Source organism: Heliconius melpomene, chromosome 14, assembly GCF_056956725.1.
Source record: "Heliconius melpomene rosina isolate 202511_hmr_F chromosome 14, ASM5695672v1, whole genome shotgun sequence".
In the NCBI taxonomy this organism is placed as follows: domain Eukaryota; kingdom Metazoa; phylum Arthropoda; class Insecta; order Lepidoptera; family Nymphalidae; genus Heliconius; species Heliconius melpomene.
The window spans coordinates 7,517,855-7,541,073 of NC_140402.1; the positions used below are offsets into that span (position 1 = coordinate 7,517,855).

At 32.8% G+C, this 23,219-nt stretch overlaps 2 protein-coding genes across 7 annotated transcripts in view; one reads left to right on the top strand and one right to left on the bottom strand.

Annotated features, from left to right (window-relative positions):
* Positions 1-23,219, bottom strand: part of Trpm (transient receptor potential cation channel, subfamily M) — a 177,345-nt gene that overhangs the window by 116,891 nt on the left and 37,235 nt on the right. The gene's annotated exons all lie outside the window — the stretch shown is intronic.
* On the top strand, positions 16,988-21,755 carry LOC146532243 (venom carboxylesterase-6-like). The gene is made up of 3 exons (XM_085197278.1): positions 16,988-17,234; positions 18,893-20,139; positions 20,698-21,755. Exons 1-3 carry the CDS (start codon positions 17,067-17,069, stop codon positions 20,963-20,965), a joined length of 1,683 nt encoding a protein of 560 aa, XP_085053404.1. The 5' UTR covers positions 16,988-17,066; the 3' UTR covers positions 20,966-21,755.

The window sequence follows — 23,219 nt, forward strand, 5'->3', positions numbered from 1 at the left end:
ATCGACATCGATGATGGCTCCAACGATTTAGAAGATGATATCGGGAGATGAAACTAATTGCTTCTTAATGGCTTGACGTAATTAAATACTTCGTCAATGGTTTTTCTTCCCGGGTGGAATTTAAAAGTTTTATGGGAGTTTATTTATTAATTTATGTATTTAATTTTAAATTTGTCATGAACGATTGAGTCTTACACTCCGTTCCACTTTTTCCGCTTTCTACAAATATTGCGTGAAAAGTGGTGGCACCCTATCAAGGCCCTGCTGTGTGCGGGATACAGCGTGAAGCTAAAATATAATAATTTAAAAATACTAGATTACAGTATGAACTGAATTGTATTTTGAAAAGAAAACATTTCAATGTGCACTAAAAATAACATTTGCTAAGTGATGAAGTCAGTTTGGATGAAAATCAAATACAAATAAAGGTATGTTTATATAGATTACTAGCGGCCCGCTCGCGGTTGCACCCGCGTGAACTATGTTATTATTAATTTCTGTCTCCATGACTACGTCCTAGTGACGTCTATGCAAAATTTGAGACTCCTAGCATTTGTAGTAACGAAGTTTCATACAAACTTTCGACCCCAAAAACAACCCCTTAGAAGTCGAATATTGCAAATTCCCGTCTTAGCGAGCACCTACGTCCTATAAATAACTCTTATGCAAAACTTCAGATTCCTAGCACATGTAGTTTCTGAGATTTCGTGATGAGTGAGTGACCTTTCGATTTTATATATATAGACACATAAATCGTATAAAGGCAGGTAGAGGTATATGTAGGTCAGCGATATGGAGGTGATAGCGATAGGCGTTTAATGATTGCGACGATTTTAATATATTTTATATGATATTATTACTTACACTTTTACATATTAAAAAAGTTTATTTTGCAGTAAAAAAGTATATTCGCTTTATCTTGGTATTCGGGGCGAAGAAAAATAAGTAAATCGTGCCCTAGTGGGAATCGAACAGGCGCTGCGTTCACGACGAGGGTTCAATTAATTTATTTTTATATTTTGGAAATATTAATACAGGGTGGAATTATCAGCACCATTTTAAATGAAACCACAGTTTTAACTACTCTATAAAAGCCTAATATAATTCGGAAAAAAAATAATTCCCATAAATGAAAAAGTTATTTTTTCAAACAAAATAAATAATAAAATTATCGTTTTAAAATAAAACGCTATTTGTAAAGTATAACATAGGCACGCACACACTTACCTGTCAAATCGGAAACGTCGCATACGTATGTGTGCGTCACACGAAATACAGGTATGGATAAAAATCGTGAAATGAAAAAAAAAATCCTACGTCCAAACTGTTGAGGTACCTTGATTAATTTCTTAGGTGTGGGTTTGAAATATATTACCCTATATGCAGTTTCAATAAAAGAAGCGCTGCCTCTTCCACCCTGTATATTGAAGTGGATATAATTTATGATTAAATAAACTCTACGTTTTGTAGTATATTAGGATACGTAAATCTGTTGGGTAAGGCAAAACGCACACCAAGCAAAGCCTCCAGAACTCGGCGGAACGTAAGAAACTAAAGTGCCTAAACGCTGGCTTCCCAGGTTCCCAAAGCCTATCCTATTATGTGCGTCATATAGCGGCATAACTATCATGTATTAATTAGAACAACCACCTTTATTTATCAAGTTCATCTCAACTGTACAATGAAGCAACAGGTATATACCTATGAAGTCGAAAGAAATGTAGTGATGAACCACTTCGCTTTTAAACCTTCCCTTCGCTTTAAACCCTAACAAAAGAAAAGACAAGTATTGTATACAAAAGAAAAAAACCCTTTAACACCCACAATCAATAAAGATTTCTTTTAAATATTAATTAACATATAAATAAATCCTACATCACTTTTAATGGCCAGCTATTTCGTATGTGAAAAATGAAATGAAAATAAATTGGTAGTATTGTCATTCTACAAAAATTTCACTTATTTGGAAATTGGGTTTCGACAGCTGTTATTAATCTATTTGCCACGAATGGATTATCTGTATTTTTTTGGGAATTTTATTGTTTATTGATTTCTTTATATATTTATGCAATGAAAAATAATGTTTGGAATTTTTTTCTTTTTTGTTAGAAAATGTATCAAATTTTTATATGTTTATAGTACATATTTAAGTTTATTGCTGACAAAAAATAATATAATTGCTATGTTCAAAGTAAGGGGCGAGTACTAAATCTACTTTTAACTTTTAAATATTATAAATATCTAGAATGAAAACTTAGTATTAAGAAGTAAAATAAAAGCCAAACTATAAGCCAAACATATAAACAGTAAATCTCTCGTTAAGTGCAAACACTATTTAGACGACACTCTCTCACTATAAATTCTACAAAGCGACTGCCTGTTCCTGACATTCATTGCTCATACAACGAAAATAGCGAATTGTTTCTATAATTTTAGTATTAATATACTCATAAAAGGAAATGTGAGTGGTAAGAGAGATAGGGCGAGAGGGGTAGAGGAAGGTCACGTAAAAAGCTTGAGAACCCCCCGCAGGGGCATCATACGACATATATGAACAACCCACATATATGAACAACCCACATATATGAAGAGGTTGTTGACAGTGGACAACGCGAAAGAGGTATGTAGAGACCGTAGGGTTTAGTGCTCTGTTCTCTCTGACTATCCCGTTAGGGAAAAAGCGTGAAGTTAAGTTACTCATTTTATGTCTTTATGAATAGAGGCCTATTCTTCAACCAATTAAATCTTTAGAGGAATTCCTGTAAAATACAAACTTTACTATAAGATATGACGAATGTAAATGCGCAAGCAAAGCGAAATAAAAATAATACATACAATCCAAGTAACTGTTGTGGTTTCAATTGATTCCCCTTGCGATTTGTCGACGTAACGAATACAATTTTACTAAGTAAATACCACTATTTACGAGTATTATAAAGAAAATTAAAATGTATTAAATATTTTTGTAGCTACTTATATTTTTTAGAATCACGCTGTACCTGGGTAGACAGAGGGTACATGAGAACCTAGTGTAAGTTCATGACACTTTGTTCCCATTAAGTCACTTTCGTTCCCCAGTTTCCACTTAATTATAATGATTAATTTTTATATACACTATACAAGAAAAATATATATCTAAAACAGCTATAAATATATGTTATTTAATTAATGTTTTACTTGTATACATCATTTCATATATCTCTTAAAATTAATCATCTTCTTTATTTCAATTTCTAAATACCTAATTATTTTTCAAAATAGTTAACTCAAGCGAAGCTAAATACATTGCAACCTCAAATTAAACGTCTGTTTCATTTCCAATACTTGTATGTAGGTAGGTGCCTATAACCCAAACATGACCAATACCGAACTAGCCGTTGGGGACTCAGAATTATTTAGATAGGTAAGTTCCACCATCTGCGCCTGGCTATTTATTACAGGTGGCTTAGGAGAACTTTATTAGTTAATATAGTCCTATCATGAAGCCAGTCGTGGCGCATGGGCACAAAGTGGCACAGTAACCGTGAGTGGTTCTGGGTTCGATCCCCATTTGAGCAAATAACATATTTATTAAAGTTTATACGGGAAATATAAATTTTAATCTCTTCGCTTCGGTGTCCAGACCAAGAACAGCGTTGAGTATCTTCACGCAATGCCCCAAAAATTAGGCGGAACGGAACCTACCCTGTTGTATGCGGGATACAGCGTCAAGCTAAATATATTTCAAAAATTCTATTAGAATCATATAAAACAATAGAATCTCTATTCAAAAAATAATAATGCCTTAAAAAAATATTATTCTTCACAACCAAAACCATCTCAAAATATCAGCAAAGTTTGTCCGAAAACAAAAGGGCCCATCGCATTTGAATTTCATATTCAAGAAATAAACTTCAGAACTGAAGGCTTACGGGGTGGCTTAAAAACTTTTTATCTTGCTTGTTTCCTTTTGCCCGAGGGTGTACTTAGTTTAGTAAACCTTGGCGTATACAAATATTTAACTGTTAGGAGTAAGACTAGGTCATCAAATTTATCTTCACCTTACTTTTCAATCACAAAAATATTCGATTTTTTATAAATTATAATTTAGTATACTTACTCAACTTAAAAATATATATTTAGAAACAGGACTAATATCGTTAACTTAAAGAAATACATGCGCAAAATTATGAAATATCATTCGCACTGCGGATAAGACTCCAGGAAGTTATGGCTTCGTTGGATTAAAGTTAAAAAAATATTATTAAGCTACTCGATCCAATACTACTATAATTATAATAATGCGTGGAGTTAAACGCTGTTAATGTTCACTAGGGAAGCTGATGATGATGATGAGAAAAATAACTATAATTTCGATGTTGAAATCCAACACTCAACACGAAGTGAAACCAGAATTGGTCGGAAAGTTTTCCAAGTTCCCAACAGACATGTAAATACTAAGTTCAATTTATTAAATAAACAAAAAACTATGAAATTATTTATAATAGCCACGTCTCTACTACTTGAGGATACAATTTCGATATATCTACTTTTAAATCTTCTCTAGATGAGACCTTTGAACTTTCATTATAAATGATTGCCCCGTATACAGCAATGCAGTACTATTAGTATCTACTTAATATAAACAAACTATAATGAAGTTTTAAATGAACTTCGTATCTCTTGTATTAAATGTAGACTAATTTATAAATGTAATCAAAATTTTAATACAATATGTTATTTTTCTTAAAAAAATGGGAGCTTGCGTTTACATTTAGAGTCCGTTATATCACAGAGATATAAGCGTGTGACTGTAGACTCGATTGTTGTAGGTTCGATTCCGAGTCGGGGGAATGAGTTTATTAACATTTTTTTTAATTTCTTCGCTCTGGCAACAAAGCATAGAACAGCGTTGAATTACGCTACTCAACACTTGAAAATTCGGCGGAAAGCGGGAAATGGAGTGCGTTAACACTGGGTTCCTTCTGGTCATCCTGCAGAATGCGGGATACAGATAAGCTAAGAAAAAGAAAATGATTTAAATTAATTTTTTGGTCAGAGCACTTGGGTTAAATAAGACATTTAACCTTTTACAAGCCTTCATTCTATTTGCCGTGTTAGTGTAGGTTAATTTTTTTCACGGTAAGGCCACTCTTCTCAATGTTCTATCGAGTTGAAAATTAAATAAAAAAAAACATTAAACAAAACAAATAACAATATTAGAATACCCACAACACCCCATTAAAAATCTAATATAGCCGCCGGGTTGCTGCCGTTTTATGGCATAAATAAAAAAAGATAAAAGCTTATTTTAAATATGATATTTGAATAAGTCTATTCAATCTAAAAGTTTCCTAAAAGAATATTAATGATATTAGAACAGAAAAAAAACATGTCAAACTGGTGTTTTTAAAGCTTTCTCATTTAAATTCCTATTCAAACAATATATAAACAGAATGTGCTCTTAATAAATGAATAAAAAATCCTATATTCCTTTTATTATATTATTTAACAGTTAAAATGTCCAAAACATGATAAAACAACTCGTTTCACTCCCATACCGGCGATTCAAACAGTATATTCATGTATTTTAATACGAGTATAAAGACCGAATAGGGCATTTGCATTAGGCCAAAACAGATTGGCCTGAGGAGGAATTTCAAAGGTTAACAAATATCAGTATCGTTCCTTTTTACAATTTATATATATATTTACATATTATATTATAACGATATCGCTGTAACTGACAGTTTATAATACTGAAAACTTCTGAAAATCAATACAGGAAGCTGATGTAATATAACGATGTCAATTATAAACGTTTTTATAGTTTCAATACTAAGGATAGTAAAAATATTAACATATGAAGGACAAGTAAGATAAATATTTTTTTTTTTACTTTCTTTTTTTTTCGTTAACAAATATGACATCGAGAAAATAGAGAATGTCGTCACTAAGATATATACATTTTAAAAAGTATCTCAAAGCGTTTTTAAATAAATTTCACGCTGTATCTCCATTACTTAATGTGCGTGTATACAGCGCTCCCCTTCCAACTTTCTAGACATTCAAAGCCAGATAATTAAAGTAATTCATTCCTCCAAATAGGAATCGAATACACACCTATCGCGACAACTATGCCGCTGTGCCACGACACCCTCTTCTTAACTAAGCTCCAACAAAAACAATAAAGTGTTCTTAAAGGTAACCAGAATATTCTAATTAAAATTCTCATAGAAAATAAAACGATTCCATTCTGACAGCCATTCTAAGGAATCAGATGATTTAAATTCGCAAGACCCAACTTAGCTAATATTCTATTGTTACAAGTTTTACAGTCTTAAGATAATAACTCAGCTGTAACTCGGATGCTGGGGTTCCAGATTGGATTCTTTTGTTTGTAATAAAATGTTACTTTAGAATTGTATATGGCCTAATAAAATTGGAACCTAGGGAAGTATTAAAAGTATAAACTAGATACGTTAAAATACTTCTTTATTTATTATTCACTCCATGTTTTATGTAAAAGTGGAAACTTTATTGGCAAATGTAATATAGATATGTAGTATGCTTAAAATATTGTAAAAGCTGTTTGTTTCCCTATATAAAATAAAAAATATTAATGTGGTGTCGTGGGACACCAGGTAGGAACGAAGTTCCTTCGGCTAATGTAGAATCGACACAAATTGCAAAAAAAGTCGTGCCCAATTTTATGTAGGTTTTCTTGATTTTTCTCTTAAATTTTGCTGATTAGTTTTTATTTAAGTACAAGAAAGTATTTAGGAAATTCAGTATTTTAGGAAATAATAAATTACTTAAAATAAAAAAACATCGTAATTCAAATTATCAACTAAAATAACAAAATATGTCTCTTTATTTTTGTTTGACAACATAAAATTACATAGAAATAGAATAGAAAAATAGAAATAAAAATAATTTTAACTCTCATCCCTTCTCTTTCTATTACCACTCCACCCCAAAAGAAAGAGGGAGAAAGAGAAAGGTATTATACACTACTCGTCTGTGTATGCTACTGTCGCGCCTGCGCACGTCTCATTTAACTGTTTTATTCCACGCATTTTTCTTACGGTTTTACTCATTTTTTTCAGTTCGGTCACGCAGCGAAATCCCTATCCCTTCCAAGCCTGCCGTAAAGAACTTCGTTCCAATAAATTGCTTCACATAACCCGCGTACAGCACGAAAGGCTGGGAAAAAGTAATGTTAGAGCACTATATTCCTCCTTTTCCGCCTAATTTTCGAGATATTGTGGCTTGAGTGGAACAATTCTAGTTTCATCAAAATTTATTCGGCATTAAGACATGGATATATACATTAAGACAGGTATCTACATATATTTGATATCGTTAGGAAACCAAATCAAATATGGGGCCCGACGTTGAGTTCCACCACTCGACACGCAATACCTCGAAAAATTCGGCGGAAGGTGAAGAACTATTTTAACACTAGATTCCCTCTGGTTACCTGCTATGTGCGGGATACAGCGTGAAAGTGATTGATTGATCTTTTTTAAAAATGTAACTACATTATACGATCTCTTTATAAATTTATCTAGTTGGCCGAATTGTAAATAATTTATGAACCAACAAATTCAAGGATGGATGAATACTTCAGAACCGGTATTAATTTTGTTGGGAAATGCGCTCATGAGGTCTACACGCAGTATTATAGTTGCTGCTATAAAGATATTGGGCGGATGTTTTTTTTTATATAGTACAGATTTAAATTTATCTATTTATTTTATTGGTTACACACTGTATCCCGCATATAGTAGGCAAAAGGAACCTAGAATTAAGGCACTGCGTTCCCCATTTTCCGCCTAATTACTGAGACCTGAGGTTGACAGAGTTCAAGGGCTTTTTCTTGTTATTAGAGTAAAGAAATAAATAAATACTCCTTCGAGTGAAAATTGAACCTTCTACCGTTGCGTATAATAATAAATGTCATATCTAAAAAGCAATTTAAAATATAACTTACTGTACATTTCACGTAATGCGCCAGTCGCTTAATGAAAACAAAGCTGCGTTCACCTCTGTTGCAGGCTCATATATTATTTAGTGGGTCTAACGAGCTTATAAAATTATAATGTTGAAAATGCTGCTCCTCAAAGTCAAAGGAAAATGTTTTTTTTTTTTTTTGCTGTATTTATTATACAGGCCAAGGTTAGGATCAGTGGTGTGCTATTGGAGAAACTATGTCCAGCAATGGGAGACAACAGGCTGATGACAATCAGTCCTAGTATAAAAGTTTTTGTTTATAGAAGATTTTTTAATAATGGAGTAATTTAAAATTAAAACAAAAACGTATTTCTCTGATTAAATATGGATTAATTTTTTATTTATACTGATTACATCGAAATGGAAAAATAAAATATATTACTTAGAGATAAAAATCTGTAAATTGTTGTTATTCTATACTATTTATTTTAGCTTCATTTAAATATTTATTTTGATATTTATTCCTGGAAATAAATATAGGCATTTCCCTCTGGAAAGATAGAGCAGCGTTGATTTTAACCACTTATAATTCGTGCGATAAGTAAAGAACATACTAGTGATCAAGATTCTCCGGCCAAAGGGAGATTTAGGTATTTAAGCCTACTCAACTTCCAAATATACGGAATAAAAAGGAAAAAACTAAAAACTATTATAAAATGTCTTTAAATTCACAATCAAATACAAACCCCAAATCTATCTAACAACCATTAACTTAGTTAAGACAAAATTATACAAAACACTCAGCTAACCAAGCGACAGGTGTCTCTTCAACATTATGCTAAAATATTCCGTATTTCATCACCACAGTTCACTCAACAGGTGCAGGGCGTTATTAAAAAAGTAATACAACTCCCGCCCTAATAGAGAACTGTTTCATTTAAAAGCACTATTATGAGAAAGCCTGTGATAAAATATAACTAGAGTACATCGGCTATTACGTAATTGTTGTCGAGTTATTTTTTAGGGTTCCGTACCTCAAAAGGTAGAAACGGAACCCTTCTAGGATCCCTCCGTCTGTCACGGTGTCATATTCAAGTTATGGTAAGCTTCTAAGTCAATACAATCAAAAGATACGAGCGTTTATGCATCGATTTTGCTGCATTCTGTATGAAATTCTCATTTTAGAGTACTGTACCTCAAAAGGGTTCCGTTTCTGGAACCCTTAGAGAATCGCTATGTTGTTCGTCTGTAGAGACCAGTTATCTCGAGATTGCGTGGAAGTATCAAGCTGAAATTAATATCAAATATTCAAGTCAGTAGCACAGAAAATATCAATAATTCCAAATTTCATACAAAATATATTAAAATCAATGCATTATTGATATTAATATATTAGTTACTAAAACCTACTGGGTACTTCCCGTGGACCTACAATTATGAAATTTGGCACAGCAGTGAAAACTTACAATATAAATAATATAAAAAATCTGAAAATTGAAAATTTATAGCTATTTCATAGCAAACAATCATCATAAACTTATATTTGTAGTTTATTTCATGCAAAATAAGTGCAATTTAGTTGACCTACAATCCTGAAGCATTCCTTTAATTTACACAAACGAAAAAATCTGCTGTATAAATGTGAAAGGGAACCTAATTAAGATATCATCAAAAATATAAACACCACCAATATCGTATCGCTAATAATTGCGTGAACGAAGTTCTATTAATAGGAAGTATAAGGGTGGACCCTAATTGGACGTTGGCCTACAAACACAAATGGTGTTCGCTGTGATAGGCGAGTTACATCGATTACTGTCAATAAATAATTATTACGACACTATCTTCAGTGATGTATAGTATGTTTCCTAATTATTTAACTTCACGCTGTATCCCGCATGCAGGCTAGGCAGAGGGAACCTGGGAATCTAGTGATTACTTTAACTATATTTGATATACTTTGAAGCTTGATATATCAAAAAAGTTCGAGCAACGAAGTGAACTGAATTGAGTGAACTGAATTTAATATAAACTTTTAAATTTAAAGTTTGGGAACCTGGTGAGTGTGCACGAAGTATAAGATAACTTTGAAAGATGGCAGAGTTATGCAAAGAGCATAACAGTTCGCAGTTGGCAGTGTTGGATTTGCTAATATATACAAAGTAACTATATCTACACATATTATAAAATTATAACTCATCGCTGTTTGTACAAGGACTTCTAAAATTTGTGTCTATTAGAGCGTTTGTTCACGCCAATCTCAGAAACGACTTAGACCGTAAGCGATTGTCTAATAATTAAGTAAAATTAATAAGATAATATTTTTTTTTAGTACGTATATTTAATAGTAACGAAGTCAAATTAATTTAAAATTCATGAGAATTATAAAAAGAAATTGATATAATTGATGAAAATTAACAAATTTGATTAATTGACATTTGATGTAATAAAGTAGAGTCCAGTAGTAGCGCAAGGGCACAAAGTGTGACTCTAAAACCGACTGGTTGTGGGTTCGATGCCCATTCGAGCAGATGCAATATTTATTTCAATTTATATTTTCATTTTTTCGTAAAGGAAATTAAATAATTCATTTATTTAATTTCCTTGCTCTGGGAATCGAACCCACCATTGTATTTACTAGTGCCTACAGTTGGCAATAATGATTATAGTAGTAAGAGACAGTCAAATGTAAAGTTATTTGAAGATAAACTTTTAAAAATAATTTTATGTTATAAACTAAATTACAAAATATTTAGAGATGAAATATTCAGTACAAAAAATGCTTTCAATTTTCTCTTCTCCACGTTTACTTAAAATTCTGAAAGACTAAACGATCGACTTCAGCTAACGACCAAAACATTTTCTGAGAAAACTCAACGCCTAACAAGCCATTTTATTTAGTTGAGAAAACTTACATCAGAATCTGTCGAACCCTGTTAAAAGTTGCCCCAGAGACAAAAGCACTTATCATCCATTAACTTTTAAAGATTTTTTTTTAAATTTGTGGGAGTTTGAAATGTCAATTTATAGTTTAAGGCATTAAAAGAAATCGTTGATTCTTGCAGCGATGAGGTCCGCGACTCAACACTCAATGCTTCTAGAATAAAGCGGAAAATGGATATCAGAAATCTTAAAACTGGTTTAATATACAGGATAAATTAATTTAAATTATTTCTATCTTAAAAGTACATACATGAATTGCAAAAGCTATGTTTTTAACACTATAACTAAATGTATAGAGCCATTCATTTCTAACCTATTATAGTTAAATTTCCACCGGCTACCGTAAGTTACTCGCTTCCTGTTACCTCGACCTTTTACGCCGGTAACCTTGACACACTCGTACATAATGTAATGAAACTCCTGGAAAATTCAAAAGAATTTAACAAATTCAATATAATTATGTTGTTTTCAACTTCACGCTGTATCCTGGCAGAGGAAGTCTGATAACCTAGTGTTGAGACACTTCGTTCCTATGAAGACACTTCCGATCCTCACTTTCCGCCGATTTCTGGAGGCATTGCGTGTTTAGGGGCGGAACTCATGTCTGTGCTATCTATGCCAAATCACCAGAGCGAAGAAATGAAAATATTAAATATTATTTAATTAAATAAAAAAAAATTAAATAGTTATAAATCGTGTAAATTTTGAAAAAATCATACCCTTACTAAGTAATAATATAAATGTTAAAGTTCTTAAGGATAGATGTTTTTTTTACATTCACGAACGAACTACTAAACGGATTTCGATGAAACTTTTTTATATACAACAGATATACTATATAGGCCACAATTTATGTAAAAAGTTTGAAGTGAAAGAGATTTGGAGAGACCGTAGCGTTTGACGTTTCATTCTCTCTGTCTACCTAGCTAGGGATACAGCGTATAGCTAAGTTAAAATATAACAATAAGTTTAAGCGGGCGAAGCCGCGGTCGCGCGAATGTCGCTAGTGTCTATACAAAACCATCTCTAATCAATATCCATAGAATATTCTTACGATACTCACTAATTGAATTAGAAGAACCGACCGAACCTTTAGCATTTAGACTAAATGCTGGGGCAGCTTCGATTAATTAAGGTTATTTAGAAGCTTAATTCCCTCCTCGACCAACGAAACCTCGTCCCCGGATGGTTTGTACATGTTCTACATTACGGGACCCTTTATATAGGTCAGTAAGCAAATGTTCGTTATATTTAGACGTCTGTTAAAATTATATGGATATTTTAAACTAAGCTTTTAGCACTTTTGAAGTAAATTTGGCAAATTGTATGAATGAAATAGAGTCAATAGTTTACATATTTTATCTCCCTCTGATTGTGGCAGACTGCAACTCTCCACGCGTGTGAATGTGATCACGACGGTTGTATGTTCGATTCCCTCTTAGGGGAATTAAATATTTACATTTCTGCGCTCTGGTAACGAGAAAATCGCGGTGTTGAACTCCACCAAACACAGCGTGAAGTGCAACTGTATGCTTATAAATTCTATAATAAAATAAATTGATAAATGATCATCAAATGAACTCAGTATAGCGTTAAACTACAAATGTCTAATAAAAGAAAACATAATATAGCTGTCAGCTGTCAAAATAAAAGGGAACAAAGGGTCTCTAAGGATTGTACCTTTTCTTAAGAGTCCAATAGAGTATGAAATGGGAAAATGCAACAGCATTTTTCTAAAAGGTTTACACTTATAAAGATCGACGTTTTTTTCTGATATTGTATGGAAAACATTTAATATTTATATTAGAAATGTTGTACTTGCCTGTACACGATACAGTTGCGAGTTTAAGCTCATTAACCGACTTCTATAAAAGGAGGAGATTATCAATTTTGGAAAATGGAAATTATATTAACATACTTTAATTTTCTTCGTCTTCATATACTATGTCGTTAGATTGTTCCTCTCAATATGAAAAAATAAAAGAGTAGTCATTTTTGCTAACTTTTAACTTCTAGTTCTACAAAAGAAATGATAAAAATATTTTACAGATTTTAAAAAATCTCACGTAACAAATAAAAACGAATGTTCATCCGCACTAGGGTTAGTTTTTTAGGAGTCCAGTTTAAAACTGGAGCTAGTACGTGCCAAGTTTAACATTCTCGACACGTCCGCGGCCAATCAACAGATTGTCTATAACTAGATTTCTAATCGCATACAAATCTATGATTCATTTAAGTACTTAGAAAAAAGAGAGAAAAATTATATTAATAAAATATCATCATCATCATCATCATCATCAGCCTGTCCTCGTCCACTGCTGGACATAGGCCTCTCCAATGGCACGCCATTGAGCTCGATCTTCAGCTCTTCGCATCCAGCCGCTGCCCGCTACTTTGCGAATATCGTCACCCCATCTAGCTGGAGGACGTCCTACATTACGCTTGCCGAGGCGTGGTCTCCACTGTAGAACCCGCTTACCCCAACGGTCATCGGTTCTGCGGCAAATGTGACCAGCCCATTGCCACTTCAGCCTGCTAATCCTTTGGGCTATGTCGATAGCATTGGTTCTCTGTCGGATAACTTCATTTTGAATTCGATCCTTCAGAGATATTCCAAGCATAGCCCTTTCCATAGCACGCTGAGCGACTTTAAGCTGGTGGACCAATCGCACTGTCAGTGTCCACGTCTCGGCTCCGTATGTCATAACTGGTAGGACGCACTCATTAAAGACCTTCGTCTTTAAACTTTGCGGTATTGATGCGAGCCTCCATCCAGCAATAAAATATGTTATTAATAAATTTTTAAAAAGTAAAAATCCTATAAGTATGCATTTCTAATATTTACAGCAGTTATGAATATATGTAAATATGTCTACGTATATTAAAAAAACATCACATTACTTTTTATTCATTAATTATTGATTATCTATAATTAGATCGAAGTAATTTCAAAATTTAAAAAAAGGGAATCGAACTCACAACTTGTCGCGTTTAGAGTCACACGCTTGTGCCCCTGGCTTCACTCATAGATATACAAATATTGGCTGAGTCAAGTCATAAAAATCGGGGTTCTGGTTGAGTGGTGTTACATGAGGGGTTAAATTACACAATGTTGGCGCATCGCCAACTGAGCCTGCGACGAACAGCACCTAATGTGCTTGCTATGTACACCGCATATGGAAAAATGACCTAACTCAAAAATTTCCTACTTATCATTCCTCTCATTCATCCTTTTCGAAGTTAGGACGGAGAGCAGTGAACAGAGAACGGATCCTAAACTAACCCAATCTATTCCTAGTGCCTAATGAAACGAAAATAAACCTAATGAAAATTATAACCTCCTTATTGCAAAGGTAACACCTTACTGTTATCATATGATGATTCTACTACTAAAACTATCACGCCGACATGATTAGATAAGGCGCGGCGTAGAGTTGCATCATCCCACTAATAATACCTGTAAAACGACAGGAATTTAAGATTGACTATATTATAATTCTATATACCTATCGTAGTGCAGTGGGCAAACAGCGTTGGTTGTGGGTTCGAATCCCAATCGAGGGCGTCATAATCATCGTCAAGGTGTATATTATTCGCTTTTTTTTAGTTGCACCAGTTAATTTTACTATACATTTTTTATTACTATCTGAAGGCGTTACGTATTGCATGGCGGAACTAAACGCCGCGCTTTGCCTCGTTACCGGGAAATAACAATAGTAAATATTTAATTTCAGTAAGCTCCGTAAGTTGGGTTATTTTATGAATATGTAATGTACCAACGTAAATAATACACGTATTTACTAATAACAAGAAATAAAAGACAATAGACGAATACAAGAATATTTTGCTTTTCCGCAAAATCCCGACTTGGTAATAGGTTATTTCCTTTCTATATGACAAATTTACTGGAATAAGTATTTAAGTGGATATTCAAGGAAATGACGCCATAGTGTGACACGAAAATGTTTTTGTTTAATTAATAACTAAATAGGAGACCGTTCTTGCGCAGTGGTGTGACTGTAAACACGACGGTTGTGGGTTTGATACCCACTAAACGAAATTAAATATCTAATATTATAATTTTTTCGCTCTGGTTACGAGTGAATAGGCGGTGTTGAGTTATGCCAATCAAATTGCAATGCGGAACGCTTTCCGCCAAATTCTCGAGGCATTGCAATTTGATTGGCATTGGAACACTTCTTAACACTGGATTCCCTCTGCTTACCCTGCTATATGTTAAAGTTGTTAGTTCAATTCTATAAGAAAGAAATCACAATATATAATGTCTTTATATGAACGAGATAAAAAATCGAGTAGGCACGATACTTATAAAGCTATAAATAAACAAAAATAATTCTCAAAGTTACAAAGCCTAACCTCATTCCTTTGTTATTAATTAAATTTTGTAAATTATAAGCAAAACTTTACAAAAATAATAATTATGTCACCACTAGAACTACTAATTAATATCGTAAGTATCTCATTAGTGAAACTAAAGAACTGGTCTGGCCTCTTAAGCGGAATGTCTAAAATAACGAAGAGATGACAGTCAATTGTATTGTTAAACATTAATTAAAACTTATACTGAAAATATTAAGAAATTAATATTTTTTCGTTTTGGTAAACTTTTTAAATCCATAGCGGATTAGTCGGAGAGAACAGAGGGTTCTCTGCACACATCGTCCACTGTCGTCAACCTACCAATCCCCCTCCGGGAGGTCTTCATGCTTTTTACGTGACCTTCCTCCAATATCTTTCATACTGAGTTTTCAAAGGTCAACCGAGGTCTCCCTCTACCTCTTTTACCACTTTAATTTGATGCCCGCTAATTAACTTAATGGTCGCTCTTGACATCGGAGATATGTTTATACCCTAACACGGAAGTTTCTCTTTGTTTGATAATGTATGATAAGCCAGTCATATATCGCATGCGATAATCAGATTTTTGCAGCGTTGAGTGCTGCCACTCAACACGCAATGCCTCCAGAATTCGGCAGAAAGTGGGGAACGAATTGTTTTAACACTAGGTTCCCTCTGCTTACCCTGCTGAGCGGGAAACAGCGTGAAGCTGATTTTATAATTATATTTTTTATTGTAACTCATATAGTTTTGATTTTTTTAGGCCGGTCGTGGCACGGCGGCCCAAGCGTGTGACCTGTAAACGCGGCAGGTTGTAGGTTCGATTTGCACTCAAGGAATGGAATATTGAATACATATTTTCATTTTTCTTCGCTCTGGTGTCGAGGCAAATCGCAGCGTTGAGTTCCGCCACTCAATAAACAATGCCTCCAGAATTCGGTGGAAAGTGGGGATCGGAGTATCTTAACACTAGGCTACAGCTGCCCACCCTGCTACAGGATACAGCGTGAAGAAAAAAAAATAACGTTTTGCTTTTTAAAATGGTATTTAAAATGGCATATTTTGCGTCATAGCTACATGTTTCTGCACGCTTATTCCGTTATCTTTAAGTACCTTTTTCGATATCTTTATAAATATAGGCAAGCAACGATAAAATAATAAAATATTTATAAACTTATAATTGACAACTACATCATGCCATCAATTATTCATGTGAAATTGTAATTAAATATTTTTTTTATTATTAAGTGTTATTGAACATGTAACATATAATTACTTTGGCACCGAAAAGACGTATCTGCCTCTGTGAAGGTTCTAGGTTCCTATCTCACTCGAAGGAATATTTATACTATATTTAGTAGGTATGAATAACATTTTAAAATGACACATTGTTGCCCATTTGCAATTGAGTAATGTAATAAAGAAATAAGTAGTGATGTATTATTATTTATCTGTCTCTTTCATTATTGCAAATAATCATTATTAATGATATAACTATAATATTTATTATATTTTTAATATACAAATTTAGTTTCAGAAGTTTACTTATATAGATAAAAGTGCATATACCTATAGCATTGACTAATATTTATTAATTCACACTTGGAACTCTACAAACCACAAATCACCTTACATTTATGAAAAAAAAACCAAAAATATGAGTCACTACAAAAAAAATGGAATAAACGCACATGCATTGTTCAAGTACATACAACTATAAGTATAACAAAACGTCACCAGCGTAACTAACCTTAAAAACACCAGTCATTGGCAAAGCGTCGAACGTGGCGGACGTCTTTTACGTCTCTAAGTAAAAAATAATATATAAAATGTGGTTGCTAATATTTTTGTTTGTTTTACCTTTGCACGCGCAAGAAGCGCCAAAAGTGACAATCGATCAGGGTGTCATCATAGGATCTAGAGCCTTAGATGGTGATTATATGACATTCTATGGAATACACTACGGCGGCTCTACCGCCGGTGCGAACAGATTCAAGGTAAATCGTTGTGTTTATCTTTATTATTATGTAACGATTCTTATACGATTCTTAGTAGGCGCATGCATCAGTTTTGTTTTTAAAATTCTTTTTAGAAGTAGAATATACTCTTGGTGTTCAATTATTATTTTTGATATTATATAAGTGGCATGTGGAAGAGCGAGAAGAATCATAATATTAAAAATAGTTTTTCTAATATAACATTTAAGACACAATTAGAAATGGCGCGAAGTTTTTTTAAACAATGTTAAAACAAAGTAATTTATCGCAAGTATTCCAACAAAAATGCATGAACATGAAAAAGGATCTTCATTTAGATAAGCGATTAACATACATAGATAAAATAAATGTTAATATAGACAATTTTTGTGTACACAACTAAAATAGTGCTATAATTTTATATTTTATTTTAATTTAATTTTGCAATTAGACCAACGAACATACGGTAAATTACAAAAAAAATTACATTCTTGACCTTTAATTTAATAATGTTAACAAGGTGTAGTCTCTAGGGAATTAAAACAATCAAGAGGTTACCTCTGCTAGCATTGGCTAGCAAATGACATGACACGTCTATTGAGCTGTGTCATGCCATTTTGTTTTCCTCAATATTATTAATTATAATGAATCATTATCAATTAGGGCAAGTGGTTTTCACATATTAGTCAATTTACTTAAAGTAAATAAATAATATGTCGATTCACAATATTTTAAATAAGTACCTAGTTAAATAGAAAAACATTTTAATAAATATATTTTTTAAGTAATTACAAATTATATGATTTAATTATTTGTATGTATATATCAGACCAATGACGTAATAGTATCAAAAAATCCTTCTTTGTACTTTTCTTTGCAACTTGTTTCAATACCACTCGTCAAATAAATATCATCTTTAAGTGAACTGTATTAAGGTCGAAATTAAATATATAGAATATTTCCATAGGAATAAACTGCAAAATTGATTGAGCGTGTTTTTATAGCACCTAAAATTAGTGTTGAGATAAAGATATAAACTGGTTTTTAAAAATTGTTGCAATGGATTCTTATAAATGTATTGCTTCGTTATTATTTTTTCTATTAATATTATTAGTTCATTATGGCATTTTAAATGAAATTTAGTAAAGTCTTAAAGAAAATACTATACAAAATGAAAAAGTTCATGGTATGACGAATTCCACTTCAGATTTCTAAACTGTTAACAAATGTATGATTCAAAACAAACAATATTATTAGATAAAATTCTAGTAATCTAAAGACAATTGTAAAATGATAAGAAACTATGGTAGGAACATCATGACGTCATGAATGACAATTATAATATTTGAATTAGTAAAAAAATCAGCTTCACGTTGTATCCCGCACACAGGGCAGAGGGATAAGACACTAGGTTAAGACACTCCGTTCCCCACTTTCCGATGAATTTTGCAGGAATTGCGTATTGAGTGGTGGAACTCAACACAGCAACAAATGATAAGGATATTATTCAATTATATATATTTTGATGTTAAATATATGAACTAATATAATAAGACTAACACAACGCAATTATAAAAACAATTTAAGTAAATATATGATAAAGAAAATGAGAGCTGAAGTTAAATCAATTGTTTTCTTTATGTATATAAGCATATTAACTTATTTTTTATCATTTTCAGCCTCCAACAGAACCACCTATATATCCAGGAGACTACCATGCAATCAACAGCGAAGTTATCTGCGCCCAGCCTTCTTCAAGGGGAATAATCGGCACAGAAAACTGCCTAGTACTTGATGTCTTTACAAAAGACGTAGCATCTCCTAAGCCTGTGTTTGTTTGGATCGAAGGGGAAGAATATGAAACTACAAACAATGTATTATACAATTTCAAGCATTTAGTTCAAGAAGGAATAGTCGTGGTGTCTATAAAATACCGTTTATCTATTTTCGGTTTCCTTTGTCTAGGAGTTCCAGAAGCTCCCGGTAACGCCGGTCTAAAAGATGTAATCAAAGGTCTAGAATGGATCAAGAAAAATATAGCACCATTCGGCGGTGATCCCAATAATATAATGCTCGCCGGTCACGGTTCGGGAGCAGCCATGGTGGATTTGATCACTTTGTCACCCATGTCTAAAGATTTGATTCACAAAGCTTTTGCTGTCAGCGGTTCTTCTTTAGCTCCGTGGGCAGTAGCATATGATCCTAAAGGTTATGCCCAAATGGTTGGTGATAAATTAGGTTATACTAAGAAAAGTCCAGCTGAATTAGCCAACTTGTTATCAACCACTGATATAACCGTTCTCAACGGCATTTTAAAGGACTTTGATTTTTACAACAATACACCGCTATTTGCTCCTTGTGTCGAAAATGTAAAGTTAAATGGCACATTTCTTTATGATGCTCCAATCAATATATTAAAATCCGGAAATTATACCGACGTGCCTTATGTAGCTGGATTCACGGACAGAGAAGGCACCATGAGAGCTGAACAAGTGGTATCCAGAAATTGGTTACAACAAATGAACGAAAACTTTGCAAATTTCTTGCCTGTAGATTTAAAATTTGAAAATAATAGCGTGAAGTCAAACGTAAGCCAAACTGTTAAAAACTTTTATTTTGCGGAGCAAGCAGTTAGTATGGAAACTATAGAAGATTTTCTCGACTACGAAGGTGATATTTTAGTTCTTGTGCCGGTAATAAGAGGAGCGAAAGAACGAGGACTGACTTCCAAATCAGATGTCAGGCTATTCGAATTTGCATTTAGAGGCTCCGCGAAATCGGATGACTGGATATACCCACAAATTCCCGTAACGGGAGTACGACATGGTGGTTTTCTTAACTATTTGTTCAATTCAAACGTAGATATCGGTGGTAGCAGCGCCGTAACTTCTATAAAACAACGTGTAATTTCATTTGCACGGACAGGGTATGATTATTTTATATATTAAAATTGTTTTTATCGGAATATTTATTGACGTTCTTTGAATAACAATTTCGACTATCGTCACTAATTTGGGTATTAAAAATACAAACTGAAAAGTAGCTAAATTCTTGCTCGTTTTGTATATGATTAGATATTATTTAGTTTGTTTTTTGCAAGTGTTTTTAAACCTTAAGTAAGTAGTGAGATATAAATTTGTAACAGAATTTTGATCGAAAAATGTTGTTACATATAAATTTAAATTCTATAAGAGGGATTTCAACTCACAATCATGTACAATTAGTCATATTCTTGATATATATATATTTTTTTAGTTGCACGCTATATTCGTGATAGGCAGCAGGAACATAGTGATTTGTGTTAATATATAGTGATTTGTCCGTTCCTATTAAGACACTTCCGTTCCCCACTTTCTGCCGATGGCATTGCGTGTTGAGTATTCTGATTATGACATGACGATATCAATATTAAGCCATACTTCTAAATTATATTTGGATTTAATGAAAAAAACTATAATAATTAAATTAAAGAAATATATTTTAGGTCACCTGCACCGGTAAATATGACGGAATGGAAGCCAGTTATGAAACCATTGATGAACGTTCTCTATCTAAGTGGTGGGGAAGTAGCACCTAATGTCACAATTTACAAAGAAGAAGCTTTGGGTAATAGAAATGTGGAAAGGACTGACTTCTGGGATAAAATCCATGAAAAACGATACTTGCCACCCAGAACCGTCTCGTCTGCTGGGAACTTAGTCAGCTTTGGACTTGTGATTTTATTTACTCAAATGATAGTTAAGGTGTTTTAGAATACTTTTAAATACAAATCTATTAAGTAATAAATAATAAGTTTTTCTTTTTAATGTAAGATTTTTAATTTTGTTTCTTATACATGGCCGTCCTCGATTTTACTGTAGATTTATCAAAAATTAAGTATTATTTTGTACGTAATAATATGTATGTAAAACAATGTTTTTAACATTAAAATGTTAGAAAAAAACATTTTCCAGATAATTTTCTAATAGATTGTATTGCATTTACTAAATTTTAACTTTTAAGAAATAACGTTTTCGAACAGAATTTTAAACAATTTATTTATTTTTTACCTACTTACGTATATGATATACGTTAAAACAAACTGAAATTCTTATCAAGCACCAAATTATATATAATATCGCTAATTTGGTGCAACAATGACATTATTGCACTTAAAAATTCCATTAAAACAGAGTCTTCTACAATATGTAAAAAAAATGCAAAAATGCGTTATTATTGCAATAAATGAGCATATAGCACATATATGTCTATGTCTTTTTTCTGTCATATGTCTTTTGAAATTATAATAGTTTTCGTTTATTTATTTTGTCTTAGCTTCACGCTGCATTAAGCAGAGGGAACCTGGAACCTTGTTAAGACACTCCGTTCCCATTAAAACACTTCCGTTTACAACTTTCCGCCGAATTTATAATAGTTGACAAATGAAATAAGAATCTATATAATTATTATACTGTATTAAAATGAAATATTTTTATATATAGGTAAAATCATGTGATAGTAATTGTTTACAAATATTGAATAAAATAATTAATAAATTTGTTATTTTTTCTTTCATTTTGTTTCCCATACTATATTAAATTGCCTGTTTGTGTAATAATAGTTAACGATTCTAAATAGTTAAGTGTAATAGTTTTTTGATTATTTTTAATTAAAGTGTTGTTATAGACTTAGAAAAAAAACCCACAAGGAAACGTATAAAATTGTAACACGCGGGATTTGAACCCGTGCCTCTTTTGGACGGTTGCCAACTAAGCCATACGTTCTCATCAAGCTACATCGGAATTCTTATACGCTTATTACAATTTATTTATGTATGGCTTAGTGAGAGAGACAGTTCCAAGACAAACGGGGTTAAGTCCCGCAAATTTCAAAGGTTTATACGTTTTCTTACTAATATATACATATTTTTTTATTATATTTCCATTTCATCGTTCTGATGTCGAGGCAAAGCGCGGCATTGAATTCGGCCACTCAACACGCAAAGCTCCAAATTCGGCAGAAGGTGGTAGGTTCCCGCTGTGTGTGTGTGTGTGTGTGTGTGTGAGTGTGTGTGTGTGTGTGTGTGTGTTATTTTCTTATTACAACATACTAGTATATATGTAATACGTATATACTTTTATTAGTCTTCTAACATAGTGTACCTTTATGTTTAACCTAAGCCTTGAAGTTATAGACACAGTACGCTAGTTGTCCATAGATATCGTTGATAAATAGAATAAGGGACTATTGTGCAGTACATTTGCAACGGAAAACGGAACTCTTATCGAAAACTTTACGGTATCAGCTTTGGGTTAATTATAATAGTTTACTAATTATTAGCTTCACGCTGTATCCCGCAGGGTAGGCAGAGATATCGTAATATTAAGACATTCCGTCCCGAAGCGTCGCACAATTTTTAAGACATTACGTTAAGACATTACGGGAAATTAACACCGAGTTTAGTCTTGTTACCAGAGAATGTTATTCCATACTAAGGAATAGAAAAAATATTTTTCTTAACAATTTTCAATTGACGCGAGTGGGTTACAACATAGTGTTTTAAATTTTAATATTTTAATCACACATAACAGGATAGGTAGAAAGAAGACCACTTAGTGTTGCGACACTTGTCGTTGCTCTCCGCATTCTGATTCAAGACAAGCAAAGAAAATATCTTTAGTAGAGTCGGCGGAGGGAACCTAGTGTTAAGACACTCTGTTCCCACTTTCCGATGAATTAAAATATAACTTATTTATCCATTACATAGTATAACACTTAATTCTCCAAATCAAGCCAAATAACATTCCCGTGAACAAATTAGAACCGATAACCACCATCTATCTGACACGCGCTAAGTCACGCCGTCGTCAACCAATTATATAATAACTATATACATTAGCATAGTCCTTGACATTCTACGATAATCTTTGTGCAGATACAGATGCTAATTTCCAGTATATAGCTATTTCTATTCAAGCAAAAAGGCATTACCGTTATATAATCTACTATGGCGTTTCATGCTTTTAA